Raw genomic sequence first — 13,870 nt, 5'->3', positions numbered from 1 at the left:
CCAAACCTGTTCACTATTCCCAAACAGTTGTTCAACTGTCAACTTAATATCTTATCATATCATAAAATATCATATTTTATGGCATATTATGCATAAAAATGTGCCACATTTTTATTCCCACTATTCCCAAACCTGTTCTTTTTTCAGTCTTTCTAAATTAGAAAATAACACTATCATGTATCCCATTCCTAAATAAAACTCTAGGTATTATCCTGATTTTCCCATTTTTCCCTCACTAACCTCACCCATCTTCTTGTCCTCCAATAAACAGGATATCACAGAAAATCCTTCTGGTGCTTCCACTAAAACATATACTTAATCTGTCTAAATTTTCTTCAGCTTCTCTGCTATAAACCACAATCCTATCCTGGCTGGAATTGGTTCACAGTCTCTCAACTGGCTTCTCTTTTTTTTTTTTTTTTTTAAAGATTTTACTTATTTATTCACGAGAGACACAGAAAGAGAGGCAGAGACACAGGCAGAGGAAGGAGAAGCAGGCTGCCTGCAGGGAGCCCGATGTAGGACTCAATCCCGAGAATCAGGGATCATACCCTGAGCCAAAGGCAGATGCTCAACTGCTGAGCCACCCAGGCGTCCCTGGCTTCTCTGCTTCAACTCTTGTTTCCCCTATCAGCAAGGAAAGGGATTGATTCATCTTTACAAAACATCAATCAGACATACCATTCCCCTTTTCAAGTATTTATTTATTTGAGAATGAGCAAGAGAGAAAGCACAGGCAGAGGGAGGGACAGAGGGAGAGGGAGAAGCAAACTCCTTGCTGAGCAGGGATGCCAGGCTGGATCCCAAGACCCCGGGATCATGACTGGAGCCAAAGGCAGATGCTTAACCCACTGAGCCACCCAGGCGCCCCACCATTCCCCTTTTATATATCTTTTTTTTTTTTTTAATTTTTTTTATTTATTTATGATAGTCACACAGAGAGAGAGAGAGAGAGAGGCAGAGACACAGGCAGAGGGAGAAGCAGGCTCCATGCACCGGGAGCCTGACGTGGGATTCGATCCTGGGTCTCCAGGATCGCGCCCTGGGCCAAAGGCAGGCGCCAAACCGCTGCACCACCCAGGGATCCCCCATTCCCCTTTTAAAAGAAGAGTGTCCTCCCATTGCATTTAGAATAAAACCCAGACACTCTATCTTGGTTTTCAGAGCTCTACGTGATCTGATCCCCTGCCTACCTCTCCTACCACTCTTTTCACACTGAATTCTAGCCACAATGGCTTCTTTCTCTTATCCAAGCAGGCCAGGATTATTCTTGCCTCAGGTCTTCTGCATTTGCTCCCTGAATATTTGTTCTATCAGACTTCTGTCATTCTTCCTCAGTCTTTCATCAAATATTCCCTCCTTAGAGAAACATTTCCTGATCTAATTCTTCCTCCTAACCCCAGATCATCTGCATCAATTTATCCTTTTGTAAAAACTTCCTTTGTAGTCCTTTTCAATCATGACTATTTGAAATAGCTGTCTGCCTATTTCCCCACTATTAGAAAAAAAGTAGGATCAGGTTTGTCCTGTTAATCCTGTCTAGATCTGTGTTAAACCTAGAACACCACAGGCACATTTGGCACCTCATAGGCACCCAGTAAATGCTTGCTGAAGGCATGAAATAGAAATAAAGTGAAAAAATGCAGTGAAAATTCAAGGGGGGCCATTTTAAATAAAAACCAATATTATACTGCTGTAATAAGTAAGTTTTAGGCAATTACTAAAAGGAGCCTCATGTGTAAGGAAGGGGTTGGTGAACCTGCCCCAGCAGCTCCCACTCTCTTACCCAAGGCTGGTCCAGCTGAGGAGAAGGACGTAGGAATCAAAGTAAGAAGAATTGGAGGAGTCTAATGAGGACATGGACTTTGGTCTAATTCTATTGATCTAATACTATTGGTATAATACTATTGATGTTTTCAGATTTATGGCCAATGCTTATACTGCATTAAGTCACAGGAAACAGAGAATCCAGAAGTATGAAATTGGGGGAGAAGGGGTTTCCAGATTTTGGAAATATGTAAAATCAGCAAATTCTTGGGAGAATGGTCTTGCTTAAATGTGATAGGAATTAAGAAAGTCAGAACATAATAAACTAATAATATCAACTATGCATAAAGCATATAAAGTATGCTTTATGTTCACTGAAGTCAGAAAAGAAGTATTTTATTATGGATCAAATTCCTATGGTGATGCTCTAACCCCCAGGGTAATGAATTTGGAGATGGGGCCTCTAAGGAAATAATTAAGATTCCAGGAGGTCATGGAGGGAGAGTGGGATAGTGTCCTTGTAAGAAGAGGCACCAGAGAGCTCACCTTCTTCCTCTGTGCACACTCCAAGAGGATGCTCTCTGGGGGTTTGGAGGGAAAGCAGCCATCTGCAAGCCAGTAAGAGCACCTCACCTGAAATCAAACCTTGCCAGAACCCTGATCTTGGACTTAGCCTTCAGAACTGTGAGAAAATAAATTTCTGTGGTTTGAAGACACCTACTCGGTGGTATTTTCTTTCTTTTTTCTTCAGTGGTATTTTTTTATGGCAGCCTGAACAGGCTAATACATTTTCAGATTGTAAATTTGGAAGAGATTTTAACTATAAGAACTTAAGGAACAATAAAACAGGCTATCAAAAAAGTAATAAGCTAGAAGGCGTGAGATATGCAGACTTCTTTTTACAAATTCCAATATTAATAATTACTCTAATACCTAGTCGGTGGTAATCCTTTGGTTTTATGTGTTAAAGAACTCATACCTGCTCTTTTTCAAGCATATCAGCTTTTCTCAATATCTTCATTGCATAGATATGCCCTGTATCCTTCTTCTGGACCAGCCGCACCTAAAATGTAAAAATTGACCATATTATCAGTGTTAAACAGTCACTACTATTGATTTAGGAGCAAAAGGTGAATTCTTTTAAAGAGATCAGTGTTGCAATTTGCCATTGTTCATATTTGTTTATATTTTAGGAATTCTTAAAATTAAGCTATTTTGATACATTAAACTTTTAATACCTATTAAACTATTGGAATACATATTTTAAGCTTTCTTAAGCTATATATTTTCAACAGCAGTTTCTTTAAAAAAGAAGTAACCTCTCCAAATGCTCCTCTTCCTATAACTTTCAGAGACTCAAAGTCATCCAAGCCAAGTCTGGTCCTCTTGAGCCGTAAGAACTCTGTTTCCTTTCGGGCATGTTGTGATCGGCGTAACTTTTTCTATTAAAAAAAAAGACAATTTAAAAGGATGATTCTAAAATTTAGATTGCTATAAAGTAAGCCTGTAATACTTAAAGTATATAAAATGGGGGTGAAGTATCTAAATATTATATACTAGCGTTAGAACTTATTTACCAAAGTTGAGTATTTGGTAAGCTTGGAAAGAATAAAACAATCTAAAGAAAAAACATTTTTTATTTTTACCAATTAATAAATCTTTATTCTTGGGTGAACTCCATTAAATATTTCATCTTAATGAAGTTCATCATTTATTCATATATATACGACCTTAATTCATACATAAAAGTTAAGCTTTAGGAAATGCTAATAGTATTCTGATCATGAATTTTACAGTCATGCAATCTACTTTGCTTCAATTCTCTAATTTCCAGGGTAGTTCTGTAACAACTACTGAGACGTAGGACACCAAAAATAATACTAGAGCAGCATTTCCATGATTTACTTATTTTTTTCCATGATTTACTTATGATAGAACTTTCTTCTTAGATAAATTTTAATAAACTGCTTTGAGATTTGTCACACAACTTCCTAAAACTATGAAATTGCAAAAAAAATAATAATTACATGAAGAGTTCATTAAAATATTCAAGTCAGGAATTTCATAATGCACTCTCCAAAGATCACCAAAAAAATTCTAAGATTGATAAGATCATAAAATACCTGAAGTTCACATTTGGAAGAGGCATTTACTTCATTGTTCTAAACCTCATTTTCCCCCTTACCAAACAAAACTCTGCTGACATTCCATTAGTTCCTGGCAGAAGTCGCACACAGTGGGAAATAAACAAAATGAAAAAAATTAAGCACCTGGTCATCTTCAATTGAACCCTACCAGGCTTTCAGGAGTTCCATTTTGAGGAAAGTCAAAGTCAACAGAACCAGAACAGTTCAGAAACACTGCTTACAAACGCAGCTCAAGGTATGACCACTGAATGGTGTCTTACTACTCCTGCATAGATGTTTTCAAAAAGGTAAGGCAAACAGTCAATTAAATGGAAATATGTAAATGTGTATCACCAGTGCAATGGAATTCTGATATTTCTTTCTTTTTTTAAAAAATATTTTATTTATTTATTCATTCATGAGAAACAGAGAGCGAGAGGCAGAGACAGCCAGAGGGAGAAGCAGGCTCCATGCAGGGAGCCTGATGTGGGACTGGATCCCGGGTCTCCAGGATCAGGCCCTGGGCTGAAGGCAGCACTAAACCGCTGAGCCACAGGGCTGCGAATTCTGATATTTCTAACAAAATTTTTTTAAATTTTTTTTTCTAACAAAATTAATGTAATAAAATGAAATCAAGGAGTTATATCTTTGATTTAAACATCTTTAAACAGGGCAATCTGTGTGGCTCAGCTGTACTGATGTACATCAGTTGTTGTACTGTCGTACATCAGTTGGATGTACGCAGGCACATCAATGGTAGAAATGGTGAAGAAAATTCTTTTGTGGGCAGCCCCGGTGGCACAGCGGTTTGGCACCGCCTGCAGTCCGGGGTGTGATCCTGGAGACCCGGGATCGAGTCCCACAGGCTCCCCGCATGGAGCCTGCTTCTCCCTCTGCCTGTGTCTCTACCTCTCTCTCTCTCTCTTTTTCTCTCTCTCTCTCTCTGGCAGCCCCGGTGGCACAGCGGTTTGGCACCGCCTGCAGTCCGGGGTGTGATCCTGGAGACCCGGGATCGAGTCCCACAGGCTCCCCGCATGGAGCCTGCTTCTCCCTCTGCCTGTCTCTCTACCTCTCTCTCTCTCTCTCTCTCTGTGTCTCATGAATAAATAAAATCTTTTTAGAAAAAAAGAAAGAAAATTCTTTTGTTCAAAAATGCCCACTGAATGATTTTTAAAAAATAACTGATGAACTATAGTAAAACAAAAGAGCCCCCCCAAATCAGCTTGTTTTTTAAGACTAATTAAAAAGACCACATGGTGGCACTATAGTATCGTGTCTCTCAAAGCAGTAAAGAAGTTTGGAGGGGGGGTTGTTTTAATTATATAAATGAATAAATTTAAGAATTTTGAAACTCTTCCACGGCTTCTAACTTTGTGGTCTATAAAATGGAGTACAGTTGGGTGTAGTTTCAGAAACTCGTCTAATCTGAATGGAAAAGATGACCTCACTACATACTTTCATAAATTGTGCTCAAAATCAACAGAAAAGAGGCCACTAAAGTAAATAATGTTCACTAATATTTAATAGCTTGTATAATACAGTAAGTAAACAATATTTATGTAGTCTAGGGTACAGCTATTTAATGGCAAAAAGGGAGAATCACAAGTGTATGGAACACATAATTCTATAAAAATGGGACATCACTATAACATTGTTACATTACTTAAAAAAACAAAACCCTATTCCGAGATATTAGTCTTTTTTAAAAAGTTTTATTTTTATTTTATGGAGACGTAAAGTAGTGTAAGCATGGGGAGAGGAAGAGGAAGAGGGAGAAGGGAAGCAAATTCCCCCTGCTAAGCCGGAGCCCAGACCCCACGTCCCTGAGATCATGACCTGAGCCAAAACCAAGAGTCCAGTGAGTAACCCAACTGAGCCACCCTGGTGCCCCCCTGGGTGTTAGTCATAAAATTAGTGTTGCAGTCCAGAAGGAGGTGAAGCAAGCTACAGCTAAAAAATATACTGATGGAGCACTTGCGTGGCCCAGTTGGTTAAGCATCCAACTCTTGGTTTTAACTACACAGATTTTGAGATGGGAGACCCCAAGTAGGGCTCCACGCTCAGCTGGAGACTCCCTCTGTCCCTCCCTTCTGTACGCACTTGCTTTCTCTCTCTCAAATAAATAATTAAATCTTAAAAAAAATATACTGATGACAAGATGAGCACTAAGTAATGTACAGAATTGTTGAATCACTATATTATACTAATATAACATTGTTGACTATATACCGGGAATTAAAATTTAAAAACTATTAAGTTTTTACATTTAAAATTAAATAAAAAATACATATATATATATAGAGAGAGAGAGATGAAAAAAGCACGTTGATGTATCTGCTCATGACTTGCATAGATTAAGTAAGTAGCCCTGAAAACCAAATAATGTTTTTGTGGTAATCATATCCTTTCTCGCCAAAGAGGACAACAAAAGCTGTGGACATGCTTAACATTTCATAGCTCCCTTTTGCAGCTTAAATTTGTCTATTTTGTTTTTCCATTAGAGTGAATAATATTCCATGTCTGATGAGATTTGCTTAAATGAGACAAAACTAGACATACATTTTTTTTTCCTTTCTCCATTCCTTTTTAAATGGGCGTTCCTCCAATTCTCGATCTGTGGGATGCTCAGTTTTTGTATAAGACAGTGTACTTACAAATTCTGAGATATGAAAGAGTTCAGCTGGCAACTTCATCTCCACATATATGCTCTACATGAACCACATTACATGGTTTAATTTTCACAAGTAACTTTCACAAATTATTTCACGAAGATTTTCTATTATGAATAAGTTAAAGATAAATACTATTTTTCAATTTAAAACTAGATTTTTATAAAACAATTTTATTTTTTCAAGAGATCCACCCCAGAGGTCCTGGGTGGCTCAATCAGTTAAGTGTCTGACTTTAGTTCAGGTCATGATCCCCAGGTCCTGCCTGGGATCAAGCCCCATGTCAGGCTCCCTGCTCAGCAGAAAATCTCCCTCTCCGTTTGCCCCTTATCCCACTTATGCACACGCTCTCTTTCTCTCAAATAAATAAAATCTTTATTTTTTAAAAGATTGTATTTATTTATTCATGAGAGACAGAGAGAGAGAGAGAGAGAGAGAGAGGGAGAAGCAGGCTCCATGCAGGGAGCCCGACATGGGACTCAACCCCGGGTCTCCAGGATCACACCCTCAGCTAAACCGCTGCCCAAATAAAATATTTAAAAAGAAAAATCCACTCCACATAATGATAGTTCCAACATATTTAATATTAAGGTTAGGGGAGAATGTCTATTTTGTAGAATTTGACATAATCTAGCATGGAGCCTAACAATAAGCATTTGTGGAATTAAAATATCTTCACAGAAAAATATTAGAAGTTTTATAGTTATTATTGGCCACTATCTTTAGGTATAAATCATATCACATTTTCTACAAGTTAATTAGGAAAATAACTCTAAATGTACTTAGCACTTCCTGCTGCATAATAGAGGTTACAAACTAGAAGCTGTATTCAACCCACAGATGTATTTAATTTGGCCTGCAGGTTGTCTTTAAAACGCTTGAATTATTTGCCAATATTTTAAAAAGCAGGTGATTTCACATAAAAGTCCAGATTTCCAGCTTTTCTTGAAAAACAGAAACTTGGCCACACTGGGTCAAAGTGGCAGTCAGTTGCCTTTTGAGGGACATCAGGTCTCTAATTGGTCACAGTCTCCACCATTGATGTCAGTCATCAGGTGACATATAAAATGGGGCTGATGTTCTTGTTTCCTTTCAGTAAAGTGAAAAGTAAAGTTTATCAAAAGATAAACTGCAAGGATCAGATATTTTAGAAAAAGAAAAAAAAAGAATCTACTTCTTCATGGAAGTGAAAAAAATATTCTTGGGAATTGAATGTGAAACAAAGTGTGTTGGTCAAAAAGATTGTATAACCTAAGATGTCATGAAAACATCCTGGCCAGCTTCCCTATTCATGTTATCTGCTTGGCCCCTGAGCATCTGTTTTTATAATTTCTCTCTCAAGATTTCAAATTAGGATCTTCTGCTTAAGATTTATATATATGTATATATAATGATATGTAATATGCATTATATACTTATAAGATTATTAATAAGTTATTAATATTAATGAATAAATGTAAGAAAAGGTTGTTTAGCTTTATTCTTTATTGATTATAATACATATTTAAATCTCTACCTTTCTCGAATAAAGTCTAAAGAATTTAATTAAATGAGTTTTTTAAATGTTTCTTGTAATAATTTTATGTAAATACTTTGGGTTTTCTAAATTGAGTCAGCTGATTAACAAAATAACCACATTTGGTGCAAATCATAAGATACTTTATTTAAACATTCTCAACAGAAAAATACAGGTACAGTCCTAGAAAAGGTATAGGGAAGATTCAAGAATGGTTTGATTTCAAATCATCATTTAGAATACTCTTTAAATACAGAAATTCTTTTCTGATCCCTGAAAACTTAAATTAATCTTAGTTATATCTCCCACTGCCTAGAAAACAAAGTGTACATTTCTTAATAAACTACTACAAGCCTAGCATTTCCATTATGTGCTGTCAATTTATGTTGCTATTTCCTTTACTGTGTCCTTTCATTGTTCTGTAATTATTTTGTATATATGTCTTAATTCTAACGTAAATCTACTTATTTTTTTAAGATTCAATTCTGATTAAATCAATTTCTGATTCCTTATACAGAATATCCTTGTATTTTCAAAATTTGCCACATTCTATCATGTATACATATTTTTTTACACACATACATATATCATGTCTCCTTCTAATTGGTAAACTCCCAGAGAGAAAGGTCATTGTTCACTTAATTCACCAAATATTTATTTTATATATGGCTCTCCACCATTGCTGAAGGAATAATGCTGAGTAAGACATTATGAAATTGCTACTGTGGGGAGATGATATTTGACGGCTGCCACAGGGACAGGAACAGTGTTAATGTAAAATGTAGGAGGAGTACTTCAAGAGATTAGGGAAGATTTCCCAGTGGAACTGAGGCCCAAAGTGAGACCCAGAGCTTCTTGAAGAATAATGAGAATTGGGCAAGAGTAAGGAAGTTCTAAGCAGCAGAAAAAGCCTATGAAAGGTCTAAAGGCAAGCGTGTGGAAGTTAAAGTAACTCAGTAGTGGTGGCCAGCATGCGAGTGGGGGACAAGAGATGCAGCTAGAGAGAGAAAGCAGAGGCCAAACTGTGAAGGGTCTTGCACATTAATGTTAAAGATTAAAGACTCTATCCTTATCCAAGAGTATTTGGGAGCCAATGAAAGGTAGTAAGCAAAAGAGTGATGGATCAAACCTGTTTTTAGAGAACTCTGGAGTGTGCAGAAAACCTGTGGGTGGGAGTACAGCCCGGATTGCAGGAAGAGAGAGACCAGATGGAGGCATTTTTCTTCAAATGAAACACACAGTAGTTTAAAAGAAGGTAGAGGCATGGACTAGAGAACTGGATGGTTTTAAGCAATATTCAGGAAAAAATATGAGAAGATTTGGTAATTTGTGGATTCTTCTTGGAGCCCACTTTTCTTGTTTTATGCACTTAGGATCCTATAGACCCTGTTCACTAAATCTATGTTCTAGAATTGAAATCATAAAAAGCTGCCTCCTTTTAAGGATCTCCATCATAGCAACAAAGTAAGAAGCCCATATTCAAATGACAAAATCTACATTACCTAAGTTATAAAATCATCTGATATCAATAAATGAAAAAGTCACCAGGTTGTCATTCAACAGTAATTAACCCCCTCCTGACCCTGCACGAACTTTCTTGGGATATAACTGACATACAGCACTGCAAGCTTAAGGTCTATAACATGATGTTTTGATGCACATACATATCATGAAATAATTACTACAATAAGGCTATCCATCACCTCATATAAGTATTTTTTTATAGTGAAAACATTTAAGATCCACTCTTAGTAACTTTTAAATATATAGTATCATTAACTACAGTCACAGTAATTATAGCTAACATTACCTCTTCATCTGCTAATCCTTCCTCTTCCATGGCCACTTCTAATTTCTTCTGCCTTTTCAAAGAAAAAATAATTTAAATTTTAAATACATTCCTAACTATTACCATTTAAGAAATGTTCACTTATTTATTTGAGCTTACATCAGTTTTCTATGCTAAAAAAAAAATATTTCAAGTTGAATCAAAATAACCACTAAGAATAGTTTTCCTTCTCAAAATACAAACCCAACCCAGATTTCACTTTGTCATACTGGCCAAATGAAAAATTTGCCTCTAATGCTGCTCAAATCGATGATTGGCAAAGGTGACTAATGTTCTAACGAGGAAAATCTGTTGTACTATTCAAACCACCAAAATCATTAACATTTATCAATGTTTACATTAGAAGAAGTATACAAAGGTAACTATAGTGACTCAAAGTATAAATATTTAAGGTGGATATTCCTGCTTGAATCCTGATCCTAATAATTATTAGCTAAATGAGCTTGTGTAAGTCCTTCATTTGAAGTCTAAGCTTGGCGTCCTAATCAGTCAAGAAAGAATGTTCAATGTAATTGAGTGTATTTTATTCTGATTCTTTGAAAACTATACATTAAAAAAACCATTAACCACCAGAACCTTTGCTTTTCTAGGCATCGCCAAGTCCAGTTATACATAATTTTTAAACGACACCACTGAAGTTAGTTAACCTAACCACTGCAGGGGGATGGAGAGGAGTGGGGGAGGGGTAGATGGATGAAGTAACTAGTAACTACAGAGATGCCTGTGATACAAATTTCGCAACTCATTTCCAACTGAATATCAATTATTTTATTTCTATAGTATTGGTTTTTCCTAAGGATAAAGCTGAGAGAGCTCTTCCGAATTAGTTTTGGAGTATGTTAGAATAAGACTAACTTTCCAGGATTTAGCTACAGGGGAATATAAGGGTTGAGGATTGAAATCATCATATACATTTTTTTTTTAAGTATTTGTCATCTATGATACTATGTCTAAAGGTAAGCTCTTTCCTAACCCATTATTCTTATGGGAAATTCATCACAAAAATATCTAAAGCCTGTTCATAAATCAGCACCCCAATGACAATGATACCTATTGACATGTTCTCTGCCTACTTCTTCAACATTTGTAACAGACACCTTGGTGCTTATCGCACTGATTTTTTTTTTAATCTTTTTATACACACTATTTTTCTAAGCCCAGCCCTTAGGATGGAATAAGCTCAAGGCCTGCTATCATGAGCCTCTGGGCACTGCAGGGCTGCTTGTTGAATGACTTTGAGTTTTCTCCTCTGCAGACAGAATCCACAGTGTAGGAGGACCACTAACCTGGGAGCGCCCATCAATATACAAGCAATTTCATTCTACTGCCAAATCTCTACTGCCCCCTCTCCCCAGTACTTGCCAAAACTAATACTTCATGAAGTCATCCCTTACTCCAGAGAGAGAAACAGTAACCGTCACCCGTTTCTACCATATCTAAATGAGAAGACCTGGGACTTCTCTTGAACCTTAAAGAAAACAGTTTTCTTCCTAAATGCTCTGACATTTTGTTCTGATTCATACTTTATTTGGATTATGTATATATATCCAATGAGTTAAGCCTTAAAAATTCATCACATGTAGTCCTAAAGCACAAGCTTTGAGAAAAAAGGGGCTGATTGTTGATTAGGACTTCCATGGCACCAAGCTGAGACTTTTTTTTTTTTTTTTTTTAAATAACAGCAGATACTTTTATTCTTTTCTTTGTTTGGAAATAGAGGGCAAAACCGAATTACTGAAAGAGTTCATCAAGAAAAGACAACAAGTCTTCAAAATTCTGATGCATAACTTGTCTGCCTCCTGATAAAGCAGTCTTTCTTTCCCTGATTCTGTTCTACTTTGTTCATTCTCCTTTGGTGATTGGATGATTTCCAGAGACTTTCATTGTATTCACAATTAGTATAATTACTCGTATGTTTGGATTCATTTCTGATTGCGTGGTTTCTATTTGTGTCGACTTTTTGGTTTTTCAGGATTTTTTTTTCCCCCTTGCCTTATTTTGAACCAGGTTTTTTTCTCATTCCATGTTTCCCTTCTACCAGTTTGGAAGTTACAAACTCTATTAGTCTGAAATGAATCGATCTTTGCCACTCTGTATGTTGTACCTCTATTGTGGAGATACAAAGACCTCTAGAAACACTTTAATTCCACTTACTTTCCTCCTGACTGATAGTCTACCATTGGAAAATATTTTAATTCTACTTTTAAAAATGTCTAAGACATTATTACCAATGTTGTTGTTGTTTTTATGCCATTCGTGTTGAGATATATCCACACATTTACACTCAGATCCATTTATGATCACTTTCCTTAGAGCTAAATTGAATCTTCTGGAAGTTCTGCTGATGCTGAATTTAGTTTAACCTGCCTCCACTCGAGTTTCTTTCTTCACTTCCTTTAGGAACTTTGGTTGGAGATGTTTGCTCTCCTCACCATTCTCCATATTTCTTAACTTTCCTTCATATTTTCCTACTCTGTGTCTCTAGGTTGACTTCTGAATAATTACTCAAGTTTTGTTTTCTAGTTCAATTTTCTGCTCAGCTTGGCTGATCTGCAGTTAGACCTGTCCAACATTTCATACCTAGCTAGGCACCACACTGTCCACCTTTCTTAATCCTAAATTCTGTTCCATTGTCACCATCCTAATTCAAGCTTCCTTTTCATGTGTCTGGACTACATCACTAGCCTTTCTTGTTTCTTACCTCTCTACACACAATCCATTCTGTACATCACAACTAAAGTACTCTTCTAGAGAAACACCCATGATCATTGATTCTGTTCAAAAATCTTCAAGGCTCTCTACTCCCAAGAGAATAGCTATATTAACAAAGTGTCAGGAAAAAAAAAAAAGTGTCGGGCAGCCCCGGTGGCGCAGTGGTTTAGCGCCGCCTGTGGCCCAGGGCTAGATCCTGGAGACCCTGGATCGAGTCCCACCTCAGGCTCTCTAAATGGTGCCTACTTCTCTCTCTGCCTCTCTCTCTCTCTCTCTTTCTCTCTCTCTCTCTGTGTGTGTGTGTGTGTGTGTGGTGTCTCTATGAATAAATAAATAAAATCTTAAAAAAAAAAACCCACGAAAAAACAAAGTGTCTAAGGCTCCCAGGATATGCTGAATCCAGTTCGAACTAAATGGCTCTTGCTTGACCCAGCACCAAAGGTGATTTCTTCTGTCTGTAATATCCTTCCTCCTGCTCTTTTATCTTTTTCTTCTCCCATTAATGCATATATAATTAATGCTCTTCCTTGAGAGCCCGGATAAATGCCACTACCATTTAGGAAGTCCTTCCAGTTACTTCAGTCAAAAGCAATCTCTCCCTTCTCTGCCCTTCTCTTTGTGATGCTTTTCACTCTTTCATGTAATATTTATGGATATTAACTCCCTTACTAGAGTTTTCTGAAGGCAAAATAACATGTCGTTCATGTTTTTATTCTTCCACCTGCACTTGCACCCTATACATGTTTTTGGATAATTAATAATATTAACTATTCATAAAGTATAAAGATATAATTTTATGGTTGGAAATATTTTATTTAAGATATCAGTTGACATGTGATGTTAACGTATAGGTGCACAGTCAAGAAACCATTCTGTGAAAATAACTAGAGACACTGTCAGCTTGAATAGGAAACCTAAAAACATCATATAAGGATCCACAATATTTATATTATTAATGGACAACATGTCTATATTCTCCACTTGCAACACAACAGCTTATTAAACCAAACAGAAAATTCTGACCAGCCTTTACTATACCTGGTTTCTCTCTCTTCATGCTGTAAAATTAGGTTGCTGTAAAAATTCTCCAACGTGAGCTTGGCCACGGTCACTCTTTCCCGGGTATGGTTGCTCATAGGAAAGGTGCTTGTGGTCCCTGCTGTCATTGCCATAGTAACCGAAACTGAAACAACATATAAACACAGATTGTTCAGGAGAAAAACACTTTCTA

The 13,870-nt window shown here is 36.8% G+C and overlaps 1 protein-coding gene across 1 annotated transcript in view; it reads right to left on the bottom strand.

Moving 5' to 3' along the window:
- STK38L (serine/threonine kinase 38 like) overlaps positions 1 to 13,870 on the bottom strand; it is an 80,513-nt gene that overhangs the window by 15,380 nt on the left and 51,263 nt on the right. Inside the window, exons 2-5 of the mRNA NM_001284490.1 lie at positions 13,678 to 13,822; positions 9,889 to 9,940; positions 3,087 to 3,209; positions 2,747 to 2,830 (exon numbers count right to left, since the gene is read on the bottom strand). Of these exons, the coding sequence (NP_001271419.1) occupies positions 2,747 to 2,830; positions 3,087 to 3,209; positions 9,889 to 9,940; positions 13,678 to 13,811 (393 nt within the window). The 5' untranslated portion in view covers positions 13,812 to 13,822. The remainder of the gene's footprint in view (positions 1 to 2,746; positions 2,831 to 3,086; positions 3,210 to 9,888; positions 9,941 to 13,677; positions 13,823 to 13,870) is intronic.

This window comes from Canis lupus, chromosome 27 (genome assembly GCF_011100685.1).
Source record: "Canis lupus familiaris isolate Mischka breed German Shepherd chromosome 27, alternate assembly UU_Cfam_GSD_1.0, whole genome shotgun sequence".
Lineage (NCBI taxonomy): Eukaryota > Metazoa > Chordata > Mammalia > Carnivora > Canidae > Canis > Canis lupus.
This window is presented reverse-complemented; position numbering and strand designations above follow the sequence as displayed.